The sequence below is a fragment of the Haliotis cracherodii genome, unplaced genomic scaffold (assembly GCF_022045235.1).
Source record: "Haliotis cracherodii isolate W230 unplaced genomic scaffold, xgHalCrac1.p SCAF_1, whole genome shotgun sequence".
NCBI lineage: Eukaryota > Metazoa > Mollusca > Gastropoda > Lepetellida > Haliotidae > Haliotis > Haliotis cracherodii.
This window is the reverse complement of record NW_027266264.1, coordinates 72,004,116-72,024,593: the sequence shown is the minus strand read 5'-3', so window position 1 is coordinate 72,024,593 and position 20,478 is coordinate 72,004,116. Positions and strand designations below refer to the sequence as shown.

At 36.9% G+C, this 20,478-nt stretch overlaps 1 protein-coding gene across 2 annotated transcripts in view; it reads left to right on the top strand.

Annotated features, from left to right (window-relative positions):
* LOC139468968 (potassium/sodium hyperpolarization-activated cyclic nucleotide-gated channel 3-like) overlaps positions 1-19,775 on the top strand; it is a 181,846-nt gene extending 162,071 nt beyond the window's left edge. For both annotated transcript variants that reach the window (XM_071251199.1, XM_071251138.1), the window contains 8 exons: positions 1,118-1,281; positions 2,483-2,650; positions 9,461-9,564; positions 10,445-10,594; positions 11,163-11,381; positions 12,318-12,464; positions 15,733-15,976; positions 16,927-19,775. In XM_071251199.1, coding sequence (XP_071107300.1) covers positions 1,118-1,281; positions 2,483-2,650; positions 9,461-9,564; positions 10,445-10,594; positions 11,163-11,381; positions 12,318-12,464; positions 15,733-15,976; positions 16,927-18,047 — 2,317 coding nt within the window. In that variant the 3' untranslated portion in view covers positions 18,048-19,775. The remainder of the gene's footprint in view (positions 1-1,117; positions 1,282-2,482; positions 2,651-9,460; positions 9,565-10,444; positions 10,595-11,162; positions 11,382-12,317; positions 12,465-15,732; positions 15,977-16,926) is intronic.
* Positions 19,776-20,478: the final 703 nt, after the last annotated feature.

Genomic DNA, 20,478 nt, shown 5'->3' with positions numbered 1-20,478 from the left:
TTCACATGTTAGGCTTTTAAATGATCATATGGAATGATATGAAAACATAATCGACATCACGCGTGTTAAAATAGTTCGTGTACTTGTGCAACATGCCGATGTGTGCTATAAATACCAGAGTAAGCATTTCAAAATAGTTGGCAGAATGTGTCTATTTACAGTGAATCTATTTTGCTTGATAAATATTTGAAAACTTTATTCTTCGCGGTAGTATTTACACGTATTAAATTGTATTATATTGGAACTACCTCAGTTCTGATCATGTCTCTTGTGGTGTTTGTAGAGACTGATTAGGATCTATATATATCAAGAATGTTGTATGTGGTGCTCTTGAAAACAAATATTGACTCGTCATATGAGAAGAGTGATCATCACATAGAACACATGTATTGATCTTTGCGTTTGTATCTTTCCCCGCTGGATTTCCAGAGGTATATATTATATGTCTGTTCATGAAGACTGACCGTTTTGAACTAGAAGTAAATATGTATACCAGTATATATAGTATATGTCCATTTATTTCAATGTTAAAATGTTTCTGGAATAAATAGCCCTGATTTTATATATATATATATATATACATCTTCAGTGTAACTGACAATGTCATATGTCATATGTTATATGTCATTGTCAGTTACACTGAAGAGCTGTCATGAGACAGCGAAAGTACTATGTATGAAACTGATATAAAGAAGATGATGGACTAACGTGGACTTTATTATTTTATTATATATTACATGTACACCAAGTGAACATTTACCTCATTTTTGTATATATATATGTACATGTGTGTGTGTTACTTCCTATATATATATTTAGAAATAACCAGGGCTATTTATTCTATTTTATTATATATTACATGTACACCGAGTGAACATTTACCTAATTTTTGTATATATATATGTACATGTGTGTGTGTTACTTCCTATATATATATTTAGAAATAATCAGGGCTATTTATTCTATTTTATTATATATTACATGTACACCGAGTGAACATTTACCTCATTTTTGTATATACTCCTTTCTCCATTACACAGCATCTAAACTTCGTTAATCCAGACATTTTTCGCTGTACATGTATTGCAATTATTGTTATTTTCCTTTTTCATTTCAGGTTTTACTGGGATCTGTTTATGCTGGTGCTACTTATCGCCAACCTCATCATTTTACCGGTAGCAATATCTTTCTTTAACGACGACCTCAGCACACACTGGATCGTGTTCAATTGTATATCAGATACTGTATTTTTTCTTGACATCGTAATCAATTTTAGAACAGGTAAGCAGCGCTACGTTAATAAGATTATTTTTTATATATTTTCGGAATAATATGTTTAAACTCTTTTTAAACAAATCGAATATCAAAACACAATGTTCCGTAAAAAATAGCACATATCTCGGAACTTACATCAATCAATGACCTATTAAGACATATAAATATATATGGGCATGAGTGGCTCAGTCTTCTCAGGCGCGGCTATTCGCTGTGCAGAGTTGCGTCCCTTGGGCTTTTCAAACACCTATGATTGTGGGTTCGAATCCCGGTTCGCCCCGATTATGTCTCTGGGTTTGTCAGCACCATACCTGTGCTCGTGGGTTTCGCCGAAATGGTAAACGTCTAAGACCTGCATCACTTCGGGCTTTCCTCCCACGTTATGTTGAGACGCCGTGATATAACTGGAATATTGTTATAGCGGCGTCAAAAAACAGAAAAGGCTAAAGACAAGATATAAAACTATAAAAGTGAATAACTTTATCACAGAACATTTTTGTTTATCCGTCCATGAAAACAAAACCCATGAAGAAACGCCAACCAAATGACACTATTGATCATTGAAGAAGTCAGGTGTAACTACATTTAGTTCGAATTATACTTGTTGGATCTGTTATTGAATATGACAGAAAAACACTAGGACGAGTAAGCATGTATCCTTTACCTACGGCATTTACATAATGGAACATAATACTAAAGACCAATATAACTTACAGTAATCAGTCACACAAGTCAATGTGTCTTGTGCTATCCTCAAATAGGACAACGTTCTCCGTTACTCTAGTACTATACTAGAGGATTGTGGATCACCCAGAAATAACTTTTGTTTGTCCTTTGTTCTGTATAAAGCGAGTTTGATTATTTTAGTACATCATAATGCATGATGTAGGAGGTCACTTTATCAAGGTAAAGCAGATTGTATGAAATGGATCATTCTGACGAAAGAAGGTTATTTCAGAATTACAAAATAACTTTAATTTTAATTAATATTAATTTGGTTTAATTTTGGCATATTAACCTGTTTATCTTAATACAAGTTAAACTTTACTGGTTACTTTTTGCGGATGATTTTATGTTTGACTCAGTCATTTCTAGAAGAAAACCAAATTGGCATTTGTAGCAGATATTTTGTCGCAAATGTTTCTCTTTGTCGTTGTCATGATAACTCTGCAAACAACAATAACTTGACTTTTTCATTCTTTTTCAGGTGTTATTTTGAATGACTTTGCCGATGAAATTATTTTGGATCCGAAACTTATAGCCAAACATTACATGAAGACATGGTTCTTTCTAGATCTCATAAGCTCCATTCCAATGGACTATATTTTTCTTATGTGGGACTCAGAGGCCAATTTCAGTCAGCTCTTCCACGCAGGTACGAAACCTCGCTTGGATGCCCTCCCGTACTGGCAAGGTGATCATTCTCGCATTTTTTGGCTGGAATGTCTGTCAAAATTAATCTGTGGACAACCTCCGTGGCTTTCTATCTTTCCGCCCATCCCTAGGTCAGCGTACAGACAACAGGTCAAGGGCCTATTGGTCACCTCCCCGTTGGCAATTGTCATCGTACCCCTCTACCTTGGTGTTCCACTAGGGTCTTCATGGACACCTGTTAAATCATAGGGAAAAAATAACATCATACCATAGTTAACTAATGTTTGTTTCTTCTACAGTGTTAATTTTTTTCTATCACGCTGCTAGGAATTTTAAGGTGTAAGATACCGAAATTGTGTTCTATTAAGCACATACTTTAATTTTTCTTTCATATTTTTTCGAACAAATAATTTTGAATATTTATACCATGAAGAAACTAGTGCTTATGTTAAATCAAAGGTACCCGCTCCACTACGTGTTTGTAAAATGCACCCATCTTGAGAGTCATATTACCATACGTATATATATATATATATTTTGTTCTTCTATCGTGGACGTATCAGTTCATATTGACATACCATTAGTTTCGTGTACCAATCCATGACATATATCGATGTGCCTTCACGTAAGCATATAGCTATATCTATATATTGCTTTTTTAAGTTTTGTTTTTCTAACATTTCGTTTTGCGTATTCCTTTATTATTTCATTTTCTTCCGCGTCGAAAAATATCAACTTGCACTTACATGAAACATCACAAGCACGCCATTCTTAAACACAGCGATTCGTTGTATAGAAGAAAACACATCATTGATGCTGTACTCATACGGGCATGGATTACTCTGATGCCATCTAATGATAGTCACGTTGTTGTGCTGATGTCCAAAATGCGATGAACGCTCCAAACACTGCATGGACTTCCAGTCTCACGATAAATGTTTAAGATTTTTCCATCACTTTACGTATATATGAAATGCTTACTTTGCTTTTAATATTAAGTTGAAACTATATGTCAGTTATCGTTTGTCAACACGATAGTGTTCACAGTATAGTTAATCACATTGATAACCTATTCATGGTTTTGGTCGTTTCTTTGTTCTCACATTCTGTGAATATTGATCCCAGAGAATTTCCAACAAGTATTACAAATTCCTTTTCTTGGGGATATGACTTCACAGAATAGTAGAGCCACCAAGTAATTATCATAAGAGAAAGATATATATTAAACATCAATGCCAGAGAATAATCAGTCTCGACTATTCGACGAAACAGGCTGTAAGAGGCAAAATAGTCTGCAATCAATAATACCCTTTCTATTTTCATACGAAATCTCCACCCAGAAAAAGACTCAATTGTACGATTCCGACTATATCATGAGCATGTGTTTTTGAATCACTCTCAAATGATACCAGGTGTTCGCAAAAAGGTGAGCGTATTCTGCCCACAAGTTGCACAAGGCACAAACACATGCATAGGCAAGTCAATTATTGTTCACCTGAAAAAATCATTCCATACTGACGATGATTAGAGTACTTTTCTTTGGTGACTTCTGTACTTATGCATTTGTTATTTCTCCTACTTTAATTCAACTTTTGTTAAAACGATATTTTCTTATTTTCTTTATCATCAATTTCTAGTATTTGAGACGTACAAAAAATGCACATAAGTTAACGGTAAAGTACCCTAGCGTTATTGCATCAATGAAATATGGTATATGAATAGGTAGTCCCACATAAGGTTTACACTATTTTGTAGGCATGGTAGCATACGTTGTCAGTTAGTAGCACAGAATACCAAGTTACATTACTATATTGGAAGAACAGTACAGAGGGCATTCAAAGCAATCTTTATATAGTGGTCATGTCATTTCCACAGACCAAAGACATTGTATTTATACCATTCCAACGAGAACGGACAAAAGCTTAAACTAAGTAAGTAACAATCATTGAAAGCAACATCGTCCCTGTCAGGCGTAACAGTAATATAAAGATTTCAAGATGTGCGCATCAGAAACTTTCAATATAAGTAAATTCACTGGTACCTATTCACCATCACCAAATTTCCCAAAGATCCGTTACTTTGTAAGTAAAGCGTTGCGCAATTGTTTTCAATTTAATATGTCAATGCTATGATGCTTTAAAAAATACCCATACCTATGCAATAAGTGCTTATTGTGCAAAGCTTAAGCTAATTGTGACGGTCCAGTGACACCATCGTCAGGTGCTATACCCAAGATGAAAGGCTTTTACTTTTTCAGATATTCCGTGGCGCACCTTATATCTCGGTAATCCTCTTAAATTTCAAAATTTAGTTTATAGAGCTTTTATTATTATTTTCATCATTTTTATTCATTTTAGTTTTGTTGGTAAGCCTCTGACATCATTAACATGCTAGACCAACCAGAGATTTGACTATAACACAGTAACTGCGTTATAGACAAAACATTCTGGTCGTAAGGATTAGTTCTGTCAGCGTTATTCTGCTACTTACTCCATAACAATTGCTTCACTAATCTCAGAGCACAGAGCGTATAGACCACAGATCATATAGACCACAAAACCATATAGACCTGACCCACAGCCTTTGAGTATAGCACCATAACGAAGAAAGGTGTCATTGGTACGCACTGCCATCCACTGAAAGTATGACACTTCCATGTAGTTAATATGTTGAAGAGTATTATTCTGTTACCTAGAAGTAGTTGTTTTTTCTTCATTCAGTTCACACTGCGTTCAACAGTTCGTTAGATATAGATAGAGGTCAAGACCTCAGCATGATGCATCGTACTAAATTATAGAATTACGACTATTTGAAAAATATTTATTTATCTCAACCTCTCTGTGGACATTGTTTTTTTCTTGAATGCTGGTTTTAACGTTTGACTATTTTGTAGATTTCAGGTTCTAGTAGAAAGCGAAAGATTGCAAGACCTTAAAACCCACTCCTCCATGAGACCGTTCTTGTAATGATAAAGACAAGGCCATCAGCCAGCTGCATGTAACACAACTTTAATTTGCTAATGCCAAGGATAAAGCGGCTGCTCAAGACATCACATAAGTTTTTTCAAACACCCAGGAAATACCATTAAGACAATATATAGATGATAGTTCAATGATTGATGCATAGCGTCCGCGACAAGCCAAGTAAGCAATGGATTATTTAAAGAGCGCGATCATGAACATGCACATAAAATATATTCAAAATCTATCTCTTTTCACATTTCTCTCATTTCATAGTTGTAGAACCATTTCTAAAGGTTTTCATATTTTGTAAGCCGGGCGTTCTTTACAGTGGTTGTCCATTTGGAAAGTCAGAATGATGACGATAATCATGTGATTTCTCTTTTTGGCACAAGAACGTCTTGATCTTCAACGAAGGATACTCCGCAGAGAATGATCGCCTTGGAAGGCATTTTAATACCATTCTGCATATACTTAAATCTTTTAAATTTTATCCGTTTTAAAGCATTCCTGGAAATGTTTCCCTCACAAGCCTTCTCCACTCACAAACGTAGTGCACTTATGACAACACACTTAGATTCATAACTACACACCACGTTATCATACAGCGCATGCCCTGTTTGCACGCCTTTTAGAATGTGCTTCTTTACCTTTTATGTTCACATTTTCCTTAAACTTTGACGCATGCTGCCTAGTAATTGAAACTGTGTCCAGTGTTGTGCCCTTGTAAACTGCTGTGAGTCGAATTGTTACTGTGAAAGTGTTATATGACCATACGATTCATACTGTAAAGATTTTAGATTCTTCCTATATCCATGCGTAATGTTATGATTCAACTGATTTACTAATGCAGTGATGGTACAAAACAATTCTTGTAGAATTATAAGTATATTTCTATGTTTAATTATGTTAGTATCATATTTAAGGTTTTCGTTATGTATGATCAAAATGACCTCAGATACTGCGGGTATGTGATAAACAGTGTCCAAACGAGTAACCATTTTGTCTTTCAGTGTTGTTTCAGACTAGATGGTAATAGTGGCGGGTTATCATTGTCATCTCCCTAGTATTTCATACATCTAGCTCCTTTTGTACGGCTGAAATAAATTCCATAGCATCTGGTTTATAATATATGGCATGCGTTAATAACACTTGGCAGCAATGGTTTCTGTACATATTAACTATAAACAAGAGTGATTTCATCAGAAAGAGCTTTTGTTATTTTTTATGAACGAAACGGATGGATTTTGGCTGCATTCGTTTAGACAGAAGCCGTATTGCTTGTTCAGCAATGTTTCAGTTCATGCATATACCGTGCGTCTGAAAAATATATTGCCATCAAGTTAAGAATAACTATAAAATTACGAATAATCCAATTTCACAATGACCCGTACACCATATATCATCGTTAAGTCGCTATATAAGTGCAATAATCTTGGACGCGACGTTAAACCCAATTTCACCTCACCTCACCTCGTTAAAAATATGTCATATTTCAAGTTTCTCTAGATGTAAAACAAAATCAAATATTACTATAACAAACACTGTTTCATCTCAGGAATACATTTGACAAAGGAAATTTATATTAAGTCACCCTAACGTTTGAGACAATGGTTCTCTCCGGACAATCGTCTTGGCAGTACCACCTTCATACAGATATGTCAGGTAGTGTTTCCTTCTGTATGTGTATGCATATGACAGATACAATTGTGCACAATTACTTCATGTAATCGTTGAGTTCTTATAGGTTTGGGGCAAGTAGATAGAGTAGGAGCAATGGTAGAATAAAGATAAGATATTCGGCCCATGTTGTCAAATAAATGTTTATGACTTTGATTGACCTGATTGCATGAGTGGAACAGTCATGAGTGCAAATCATATCTGTGTCATGTCACTTGGTGAGATAAACGTTATTTGACAACAGTCTGACACCCTCTTGATTGAAACACGAGAAAGCGTTGTATTTGTTTGGAAAATGTGCAACCTTAACTGGTTTCCTAACAACAACAACGAATTGGGTAGTGACGTCATTCTGTTTTTGTAATGGAAACGTTCCCCTCCATTACTTCTTTAACAGTGGCAATACCATGGTTCTTTCAGCCTCAAACTTACGTATAGCACTGGCAGGTTTCGGATAAAGTTGTTAAATATTTGTTACGAAGGAATATTTGATGAAATGCGTGTTATATATTACTATTGTGGATATTTTATTCGTATTGGTTGTGTACCTAGTAGCGGAGCATGCTTGCGTTGGCGGGTTTGGTATCCGTATGTCAGTGTTGTTGGTTATTAGTATTCCATCGGTTGTTCCTATCCTTTGCTGTGCACAAAGTCACAGAAACTGTTGACAAAAAGTCCGAGATAACGACGGAGACATACGAATATTCGGAATATTATCCCAATGCACTGTTAAAAAGTGCAATATGCATTGTCCATGTAAGAGACTGGTCACTTATTTCGAGGGGTGTGTGGTGTGAATTACTTCCTTTAAGTAGCATTGTTTCATGCTGCCAAACATATGTAACATTTACCTATGACACCCCCTGGACCCTCTCCAAACTCTCTCTCTCTGTTCGAGGTAATCAGCATGAGTTAAAGAGAGTTTTCGTGCCTCCCAAGCCCACCCCCCCCCCCCCCCCCCCACCCCTCTTATAGTTGTCATAAATTTGGCGACCCCCTCTTTCGCTCTGTCATTTGTTTCATGACCCTCCCCAAACCCCCACCCAGTCCCAACCCAACACCAACACCCACCCCCTTCATCTCACCGGTCCACCCATCCGAAAAATAGGTGTCGAGTCCCTAAATGTGGATTGTTTGGCTATATCTATCTGATATAAAGATCCTCTTCGGTATCATGGGGCCGACATGGACGACTCAGAGCTCTCTATTAAAATCGTAGATCTATAAGTAAACATGGGTAACGTGTGCCTTTTAAACAAAATCTCAAACCTTAGGATGACTTTCATGATACTCACATGTCTCTTTTTACTAGTAATACGGTTTTAGCGTACATCAAGAGTTGCATGGTAGATATATATACAGTATTGCTAATCATCAACATCAGCACTTTCTGGAAGTAATGGCTGCCAAGAGTGACATGTGCGATGCGTAACTCCCTGCACAACGTGTGTGTAGAGAGCCAACAGTGGTGCAATGAGTGATTCAAATGCACCCCAGACCTCCCCCTATTCCCTGCACGCTGTCGTGTTTGGAACATCTTCTTGATTGGTCTGGAATTTGGTTGTCACAAAATATATTCTAACGCCTTGGTTCTATTTCTTTGTACACTGTTTCTTTTTCCAATGTAAAAGATTTGAAGGAAAATAAATCTCGTTAAACAAAATGAACAAAAACTAACTGAACTTGGGTCTCTTTGTTGTAAAGAGATTTAGCAGAAACAATGTTTTGTGATGACACATTCTGGCATGACCTAAGATGTATGTACAACATCATGATGTTGTTCATGATTTCCATGACCATGTGGTTGCGTTCGACAGAATTTTAACTTCCTTTCCGGGTACATATGACCAAATTATATAGACAATTACGTCATCAAGTTGAATTGTGAATATGGTAGAATGGAATATCAGTCGTCATAATATCGCAAAATGTTGACCAAAGTCACACAATGTTAACTTCTTTTGTTTCTTCTGTAAGTTGGCTGAACATTTAAGCCTGCGGACTTCTATAAGTCATTTCACCAACGATTCACCCACCTACTTTGAAGTTTGTCCATTTTGGAGGCTAGCACTAATTATTGCGAACACTTGAGAAAACGTCGGACGCAGCCATTTTGCTAAAATCCACCAATCACAATGGGTTTCTTGAGTTAACCATTTCTGATTCAACAGGGAGAGCCTTGCGAATGCTGAGATTGGCCAAATTGCTGAGCTTGCTTCGGCTGCTTCGGTTATCCAGACTGGTCCGATATGTTCAGCAGTGGGAAGAGGTGGGGGTAATTTAAACTTTGACTGGCAAGTCATCCTTACTCTCTGATAGGAAGGGTATAAGTATAGAAGAACATACGTGTACACAGTAGATGTAGACATGGATAGTAGTCTGCCGCTTACAGGCTGACATTCAGACATTGAAAGATGGTTTGTTTGAAGAGCAGAATCGGCGATGGAGATACTTCATGTCATGTCTACTTTGATATAACTGATTATGTTACGTGGTTAATTACTCAAGGTTAATTATTGATATATTTTAAATGTTCATGAAACATAATAAAAACATATTATATGTGTTAAGTAAGTAAAATATGATTTTGTAATGTAACATAATATGCACTGAGCATACATTTTGAATGTATATTCTGATGAAAACATGTTAACGTGAACTTAATATATACGTCTCATAATGTTTAAAAAGTATTAATGCGCCATATGCACTATTTTATGATACAAGTAATTATACCCTGCCTTCAATGTCGATGTAAGGAGCTTACTCTTTCAATCTTTCTCTTTGAATGTCTCTTTACTATCTTTGTAATTTTTCTTTGAATGCTAAACAGCTTATAAAAAGAACACTACCTAAAAAGGGAACCTCTTTCTCTATCTGATGTCAGCTTAGCATCCAATTAATTGCAACTCAGGCTAGTTAGATCTTTTTTTTAGTTTCTTCACTTGTTTAATCAAAGTTTATTGCAAAGTATAGAATTTCTGTAATAGTTCTTTATATCTAACCTCATTTGATGTTTATTTTTATGATGTATTCGCCAGTTCACTAGCGCAATCAAATTCATTTCTGCTTTCAAGCACGCTTTTTATTGCATCGGAATGCCGATTTTCGTCTCGCTGAGGACCACAAACTGACTCATAATTTCCTGATCTCAGTTTTTAGCTATTGCTGGCAAGTTTATGAGAATCTTCAACCTCATCTGTCTGATGTTCCTCTTGGGCCATTGGAATGGTTGTCTCCAGTTTCTTATACCAATGCTACAAGACTTCCCAAAGGATTGCTGGGTAGCCATAGAGGAACTTCAAGTAGGCTAATTGCAGCATAAATGTTTGAAAATAACACTAACGTATTTGTGTAGCTAAGAAGTGAAACACATGTTTCATTTTGAATTGAATTATTCAAAACAGTTCAAAGCTAACAGATCGATTGGATTTATTGGTCTACAAAGGGAGTCACACTGAGAATGGACTATCCTTATTTAGTTGTTCGCAATTTCGAAACAGTAACTCGAAGGGTGCCCAATCACCATCCGTGTTTACATTAACTTCGCCATCTCGAAAGTATCCCTTTGATTCGTGATCAAGAAAATGTTATAGCAATTACTCTTCGTATCTTCAACTTGCTTATCTCAAAATATTTTAATTTTCCTCAACCATGTGTCAAACATATTTACATAATTTTCTCGAAAGTGTCCTTTTAGTTTGGGATAAAGGAAGTTAACAGCAATTTTACTGTCGAACTATTTACCTAACAACGTATCATGCATTTATATACCTTTCTCTGTCTGTAAAGTGTCATTTACCTTACCGGAATAATGGCAGTTTACTGTAACTCATACCTAGACATCTTTTTCATCCATTGTTTCCATTTCAGGATGCTCATTGGGCAGAACAGTATACATGGGCGTTATTCAAAGCGTTATCTCATATGCTATGCATAGGGTATGGGCGTTTCCCTCCACAAAATATGTCGGACACGTGGTTGACCATTTTGAGCATGCTGAGTGGTGCCACCTGCTATGCACTCTTCCTTGCTCATACCACTACTCTCATCCAGTCATTTGACACCTCTAGAAGACTCTATAATGAAAAGGTAGGTATCAAATATATCCTTGCATGTTACAAAAATGCTACGGTGTCTTTACAATCCGTTTAGGACATACCTGGATTTTCAACGTCACTGTAAAGAGTCTGGATTGGTGAAAACATCAATTAGTAATCTCATCTATGTGATTTCTCATTGGATTATGTCTTACATTAAATGAGACCAAATAGACATTTTATTCATGCGAGAGATAAAAGTATGTTCCTGCACGAGAATAAATGCATTTTACATTATGTAGTGGAGAAATCAACAGAATCAGGTGATTTCTTAAATCAGTGACTTAAATCATGTTATGGTTTGTACATAATTTATCTGTGATTCTGCATAAAAATGCGTCAGTTTAACTTGTTTAAATGGACCCGTGAAGATCCGGGGTAGCAATAGTCTTCAGCAACCCATGCTTACCGCAAAAGGCGACTACGCTTGTCGTAACAGGCGACTAACGGGATCGAGTGCTCAGGCTCGCTGACTTGATTGATGCATGTCATCGTATCCCGATTGCGTGGATCGATGTTCGTGATGTCAATCACTAGATTGTCTGTTCCAGACTCGATTATTTACAGAGCGCCGTCATATAGCTGGTATATTCCTGAGAACGGCGTTAAACAACAAACCAACGAACGAACTTGTTAAAATGCACGTTCAGTATTGCCAGCGCAGAATCAACTGCAACAACGATAGCTTGACGCCATCATAATGATTTAAGGATGAATATGAGATATGATCTTATAAATGCGATATACATTGGCGTGGAACGTTTTTATTGTTGTGTAAACCGAAAAGCAATCAATAGTTCATCTATATTTGCCCCCTCTATTCTGCCTTGCATTATTGTTTTTAGTATTAGTGCTTTACGGGGAACAATTCCACCTTGACAAAGTTATATCGATGTTGGTAAATGGTATCGTTTGTTTGTTCTTTCAGTTCAAACAAGTTGAGGAGTACATGATATATCGTAAATTACCTCGAAACCTTCGACAGAGGATTACAGACTACTATGAACATCGGTATCAGGGAAAGATGTTCGACGAGGAAACGATATTAGGGGAACTAAATGAGTGTCTGAAACACGTAAGTAGATGATTCATCATGTATGTAGTGATAGATGCATACTTGTTTATGGAACATCATGATAACGTCAACTGCCTTTAATATTTAGTCAATGAGTATCTAAGGACTTATTTGATTATGTCCATACGCAGAATATCAGTGTGTTGCGATACAGCTGTGACGTCGCCGCTCGATAATGCCAATATATTACTATAATTGAGTTTGATCAGTAGGATTTTCAATCTATTACAATACAAGAGGTATCATAAGTAGAAATGGTAATGTATTACAATATAAGTGATATGACATGAGCAGGGATATTTATATGTTACAATAGTGGATGATGTGATTTCAGCGGAATGTCCATAATATTATGTTGCTACAATAGTTGTGATGTGATATCAGCAGGAAAGTATATACGTTACCGAAGACATGCTGATACATCAGCAGGAAGGGATATATGTTGTTACGATGGTTGTGATGTGATATCAGCAGGAAAGTATATACGTTACCGAAGACATGCTGATACATCAGCAGGAAGGGATATATGTTACTACAATAGTTGTGATGTGATATCAGCAGGAAAGTATATACGTTACCGAAGACATGCTGATACATCAGCAGGAAGGGATATATGTTACTACAATAGTTGTGATGTGATATCAGCAGGAAAGTATATACGTTACCGAAGACATGCTGATACATCAGTAGGAAGGGATATATGTTGCTACAATAGTTGTGATGTGATATCAGCAGGAAAGTAAATGACCATGAGCTTCATTGTTACAATGGCATGAATTTTCAAATATATGAAACACTATATCTGAAACCATGAAACTAAAAGCGTCACTAAAATTGCTGATCAGTGTCCTTCACAACCAAACTGAACAAATTCAAATACACACCATCGTTATTCAGGTCTGGGGCTTTCTAATTAGCATTCTAGCAAATGAGCAATTTTGCACCACTCCTGCATTTCTCAGCTCTCCCTTGCCACGTTGTTAGTTGCAGTGTGTTAGTAATTAATGTTTTGAAGACATAGCTGACGTGCTTACATCGTGTCCTCATTTAAACCACGTTAAATGTGAATCTTGTGTCAGCGACAGGTGAATAAACAAACTCGATGCAGTTCTAACACAAACGCTGAAGATTAGCACAGAGTTTAGACTACCGCCCTCGGCAGACCACCCTAGAGCTCGACCAACTCCATTTCCATACAGATCCTGTCGTGCTAGGCGAAATTGGCTTGTTTCTTTATTGACACTGATGCTGTAGTAAAGGCTGAGGAAGTAGATAAAATCTGACACCTTAATCTAGATAGACTTTTATTGTCATTCAGAAATCAAATATTTATACAGTTGCCTGTTCCAGTTTTGGCCAGTATGCCACATGGCGGGCACCTTAAACAGTTGGCATCAGTTTGTATTATTATTTTTATACAGAAACTTGATTGTGTAATATGGTTTGAAGTCTTTCAAAGGCATTAAGAAGTGATACACATAAGGAAGAGAATTTATGCATGTCAATTTCTTTATTATGAGGAACACAACGTTTCGGAGTATATGCTTACTCCTTCATCAGGTGTATGAATGCTATGGTTCAGAAAGCATATATATATATATATACATGTAAGAAGAACAAAAGTAATCAGATAACAAAAGATGAAAACTGAACAAGGGAAGCCAACAAATAATTGGCGCTGATAGGTCTCTGCCTCATAGCATTCATACACCTGATGAAGGAATAAGCATATACTCCGAAACGTTGTGTTCCTCATAATAAAAGAGTTGACATCCATAAATTCTTTTCCTTAATATGGTTTGGTTACGATAAAAAGATTATTAATGTTTTATAGGTATAAACCTTGCTTCTTTGTATTTGTTATATTATTATGACGCATGGTAGGTTTGAAAAAATGTATAATCAAGAGCACGTTTTTGAATTAGCTCTGGAGTCTGTTCGATAACTAGATGTTAACATCTACATATACACAAACCATTTACCCCTGTCGCTGCGCGCAGCTGTCACTATACAGAGTGTTTACCTCCATCTGTTGCAATCCAACGACAGCCACTAGACATTCTCTACGATGTTAGTGCAGCATATATATGCCTTTGATTGTATGTCCAATCTGCTTCTGCGCTCCTCCAAAAGTGGCCTCCCTCATTTAGCAAAAAGTGATTCGAAGGTTTCGCGTTGCAGCAGTACTGCTGTGTGGCGTCAGGCAACAAACACTTATGTACGCAAATTAGGGCTATCGGTAGGGCAGGACATGCTTTCCCTTTTCGCGAACACCTGGTGTTGTCACTGATTTTTATGGATCCACTCATATAATTGTCACCTCTATTTTGCATTTTTCGCCCAATGGAATCTGTTTCGGCGAATACTTATGACTGATTACTCTCCAGCGTTGACATTTTATATTCATATATGTCCAGTGTACCTTTGCACTGCTCCAAAAGGCGCACCACTCGTTTAACATTTTAGTGCTTCATAAATGCCATTAATGTGTGACATTGTACCTTTGCACTGGTTCCAAAGTTCCATTATTGTTGTGTACGGTAAATTTTACCTTTAATAAATTGAAATTGTACTGATATATCCTATATGCCAATTCTGTGATTCAAATATTCCAATATTCTCATGTTACAATTCAGTGTTTTAAAGACAAAAGTATCAACTATAGCTCTCCCATAATCTCTTTGATTTTCCCCAAAGAAAATTGTATTAACCCTTGTATTTCTCCAAAGATGTTCACGAACAAATAATCGCATTCCCCACGTCCATCTTCTGTTCTTTAAGATGATCGCTCTAACATGTTTCACACAACATTGAAGTGCTTTACAGATACTTGTATAAACACGCCCAATTTACCTTGTAATTGATTCAAAGACGATTTTATTAACACATCCTTTATACAATTCCACTACTTCAAAGGTGTCCTTATTTCCATATCTCACATTGAGCTATGCCCTGACGTCATGTTCTGAATGTATTTCCAGGGCCATGCATGGGTGGCCAAGGCGCAGGGCGTTTCAATTCGCCATGCAGAGTTATTTTCCTTGGTCATTCAAGAATCCGATGATCATGGCTTTATTTCCAGTTTCGCCAAAATGTGATTCTTGGTTTGTCAGCACTTTAACCGTGATCATGAGTTTCATCAAAGGTCTAAGGCCTGCATCAGTTTGGTCTTCCCTTCCACTTTATGCTGTAATGACGTAATGTGAGAACAACAATGTTTAGAGCGGCATTAAACCCAACTCACTCACTTACTTTGTTTTATTTCCAGGAGGTAATCAACCATAACTGCCGAGCTCTTGTAGCATCTGTTCCATTCTTCACGAACGCTGACCCCTCCTTCGTCTCAGAGGTGGTTAGCAAACTCAAGTTCGAAGTCTTTCAGCCTGGCGACCTGGTGATAAAGGAGGGCACTATTGGAACCAAGATGTTTTTCATCCAAGAAGGCATTGTGGACATCATAACGTCAGACAAGGAGGTCGCCACTAGTCTTTCAGATGGGTCTTACTTCGGAGGTAGATGATTTTCTCCTAGGGGTTATCACTGTGGGTGATCACCAGGGTGTCTCAGAAGGAACCCTAATTCATTGCACTAACACAATGCTTGTTCATCACTACCATGAAAACTACATGTGTATGTTCACGTCAGCTTGAACAACTAGCCGGGACCTGTACTGGCGGGGAAATTTGTTGCTTTCATTTTTTACAATACCGATAAAAGGTTAACACAATTATTTGTCCCGGAAATGAACAAATGATAATGACCTTATGGTATTTGTAACAGTGTACACTCATTTATGTGGCATTGCATAGAAGGGTTTCCGATGGCTTGAGATTATAGAGCGTTATTTCTGCATATCTTGATGTAATGTTTAGTAATGAAACAAGAGACCATGGACGCCGATATATTACTATTACGCATATCATAACGATGTTTTCCATTTTTTGTATCTTCATCTTTCCTATGTCGCTTTTACAGCATGACATTTGATAAGCATGGGCTTTTTTATGCACGGTACTTTAAAAATAACACAAATGGTGGTAACACTTCATAATTCTAATTCTTTGCATGGATTTATTTTTTTTAAATATTTTTATCTTTGTACATTTTTTCCATATTTATAAATCTTCGCACATCGGCATGTTTTCAAAATGTTAAACAATGTTTACAATTTTTTACATCAGGACTTCATATATAGAATCATATATTTTCATAATTTGGCTTGGAAATGATAACTGTCAGTTGTTAATAATAGAGAAGTAATATTTCAAAATGAAAAAATAATGATAACCAATGGCCAGTCTTAGGGAAAAAAAGGTCTACGGATATGGTTGCACAAGCACCAATTAGTAAAATTGAGACCAGGATTACCGGTAAAAAGACTGAGATTTTTCCGTATCCAGATGATATCCAGATCAAGTCATGGTCTCTTTCCAGTAATGATTATTTCTTTTATTATTTTCAGAAATTTGTCTGTTGACTAATGCACGTCGTGTTGCAAGTGTTCGAGCGGAGACATATGTCAACCTCTACTCTTTGGCCGTGGAGCATTTCAACGACGTACTGGATCGATATCCATTGATGAGGAGAACGATGGAGAGTGTTGCTGCAGAGAGACTCTCCAAGATTGGCAAGAATCCGAGTTTGGTCAGCAGCCGAGCAGATCTTGAGGAGGACCAGAAGCTTGTGAACGAGATAGTGATGGAATCCACACCCATCCCTACCAGCGCTAGTGAGAATGAGGACGGAGACTCAGATGATAGTTCTGATGGTAGTAAACCTAAGAAAAAATTCAAATTTGATTTTTCGGCAAGGTTGCAACGGATTACTGAGGAGAAGAGAAGCAGGTCTCGGGAAAATTTAAAGGATAAGGACCTGATAGATTTTACTGATGGAAAATCTCATAAGTTTGGGAAGCTCCCAAAGGTACCATCAGGACCTAATCTCTTTGGACTTCGAGTTCCTTCTCTTCCTGAAAGAAAGAGATCGGGGAGTGTGGGAGATGCTTATGCCATGACCGGGGCCCCAGAAAGAATTGAGGAAGAAAAGGAAGAAAAAGGGAAAGACATTGAGAAGAGAAGGGGTAGTTTTCTTGGTAACAAATTTTTAAGAGCGTTTGAAACGAAGGAAAGTAAACCTAAGAAGTTAAAAGATACAGGCAAAACTCCCAGTCTAGATGAGGCAGTTCCTCTTGTCACAGACCCTAAGGGCACCCCTGCTAAGCAGTTCCTTGCGGTACCTCCAGATCCTGCTAAGGAACATTCTAAAGATTCAAAAGATAGGACGAAATCGGAGGAGACCAAAGCAAAATCTGAAGATAGGCCAGAGCCGTCCCACACAACTACAACCACAACTGTTACTGTTCAACCAACTCCTATTCTTAAAATCCCTAAAGATGACCCTTCTGTTAAAAAGAGCATAGTAAGTGTCAGCCCTTCTGTTCCCTCTAGTAAAGACAGCAAGTCCCAAAAGGACGAGTCAATACAGCCCAAATGGGCGGGGGGACAACCAGTAACAATCCGAAAAGAAGTCATTATTGAGGAAAAACCTCAGGAGAAACCGCCAAAATCAAGCGAAAATGCATGAATTATCTGAGTGTGTTATTCATCATGTTTCGTTGTGATACCGCCGCACGGCGTTCCTGTTTAGGATGTGCAATGATCTTGACTTTGATCTACCTTGAGTACAAGTAGCGGGCCAGTGCGAAAGAGGTAACTTTGAATGACTGTGTGATCAAATTAATGAGGCCAATTACATGTATCAAATGTATATACACGCACCAAATGGCGTGAAGACGTGGATATATTGAGTGTCTTTTTATAGTAACACTACACTGATGCGATAGTACGACACTGTAAAACAGGACTCTGTGACAATCACGTAATGTTTTTTTACATTTCCCTAGACATTAGGTTGATATCCTCTCTGTGCTGGTCACGTGGCTGCCTCGTGAGGTGACGTAGGTGACACGTGACAGTCACGACAGATTAAGTCTTGATAATTGACGCGTAAAGGCCATTCCTTTCATGAGCTGCCATGGACATCGACCTAGATAATCATCTGCACACATGCCTTCGCCATATTTGACCATGGTCATCATTCCTGAAAAGTGGAGGGTTACTTCCCCTTAGTCCTCGATATAGGCGTAGAGTGATGCTCTGTCTGTCATTTCTGTCCATATGTCGTTATCGTTCTCACACATATCTGCCTTAATTTTACAGCGATGTATGACTTTGATGAAAGGTTAACATAGACTTTTGTATAATCTTTTTCCATGCATTTTGAAAGATATATCCAGATTTTATTTTCAAGTTGTAATTATCAAATACGTTTATGAAATTGGTTTTATAGTATATGCTTGATGACCATCAACTGATATAATAATTTGTTTGAGGGCGTAAATAAACCGTTTTGCTTATACTGTCTTTGACAGAACTGTAGTCTAAATTTCATTGCAATTAATTATTAGGTTCCTCCAGGTATTCACATTTGCTACTGCCGTCTCGTAAATAAGAACATATTCATATTCATATACAATGCCGCTGTTATATCATATTGCTACCAATGTGACATCACGTTTGCATTTGCAAAATCAATGTGTTATTAAAAACAGCCGTTTTATATTGGATAGGCACCAATATTAATTACATATCACTTTAAATCAAAAGAATATTATTTCTAAAAATTAGTTCTTTCTATACATTGTCATTATATAAAGCCTGCTACCTCGAGGTATTTGTGCATTAATAACTTACTAAACTGGGGAGCAAAAGAGACTCTAACTCTCAGTTTATTTTATCATATCTTCGATTTTCAATTGAAAATATATTAAGTTAGCCATGTTAATTAATAAGTGAACTGTATTGGCACTTAGTCAGCACCCAAAGAATACGTCTGTTTGGTTTTATTTTGTTAAATATAATTTGATTTAAACTATGAAAATTAACAAACCTCGCATAATACACTACTATTGGTTGGTATCTTTGACATCTTTTCTTTGAAAATCGACATATTTGTTTTCAAACACGACAAGCAACTTCAATTCTAACCCCAGTCTTCACTGAACCAATACACACACAATTTTACTTATCTGCAGTTTACATTATGGTTTGGTATCCGTCCAACCGATGACGTGTTCCTTCTCTTCCCTTTATAAACAGTAAGGAGAGGTAGTAAATGCAGCTTAGTGAACCAAATAGATATAGGCGTCAGCTACATAACAAGTATTGTCTGCCATTTATGTAGTTCAAAGGTCGCCTTGAGATCAGTGTGGTCTGCTTTCACTGTTTAACATAACTGATACGAGTTTTTTAATTGAGATATCCATTTCGTGTTCCATTTTCAAAACCCTGAATATGTCAGCCTCCCAACCAACTGGTGGCAGTCCAAGGACAGTAACATGAGCCTTTTCTTGTTAGATGATAAGGGCCATATGCAGGGTTAGCAAGAATCGAAATAGTTTAGGTATGCTGGTGAATGGATGGAAGGTTAGGCAGTAAAAAATAATTTAGAATGTAACTCGTCACTGTTTGAAGAACATGACGCGTGAACGGTTTGGCTTCGATCAATAACGTTATTTTGTTCAAAAAGTCCGATTTTCATACTAGATCAACAATGAATTTTAAGGTCATTGTTTGAATTAAAAAATAACCCCTGTGACTTGGTCATTTAATTTTAATTAATCTTCTACAAAACCCGTTTTAATGGCCTTAGTTGAGAGAATGTTAGACATGTATACTGCAGATATGTTACGAACACCATATAAGGAAATGATTCGGGGGTAAAAGTATCATATATATACGAGTAAGTTAATGGTAACATTGTATATTGTCATTGTCCATATATACGCTTTTACATGGACAATGTTTGTGATGCGTGATACCAATACACCTCAAGTTGTAACACCACGAATGACTTTTTTATATTATTTCTAAATAAGGTATTTATGCGATTGTTTATTTATTATCTCATTTAGCATTGTTTATGTTTACCGATGCGGGTTATTACCGGTAATGTT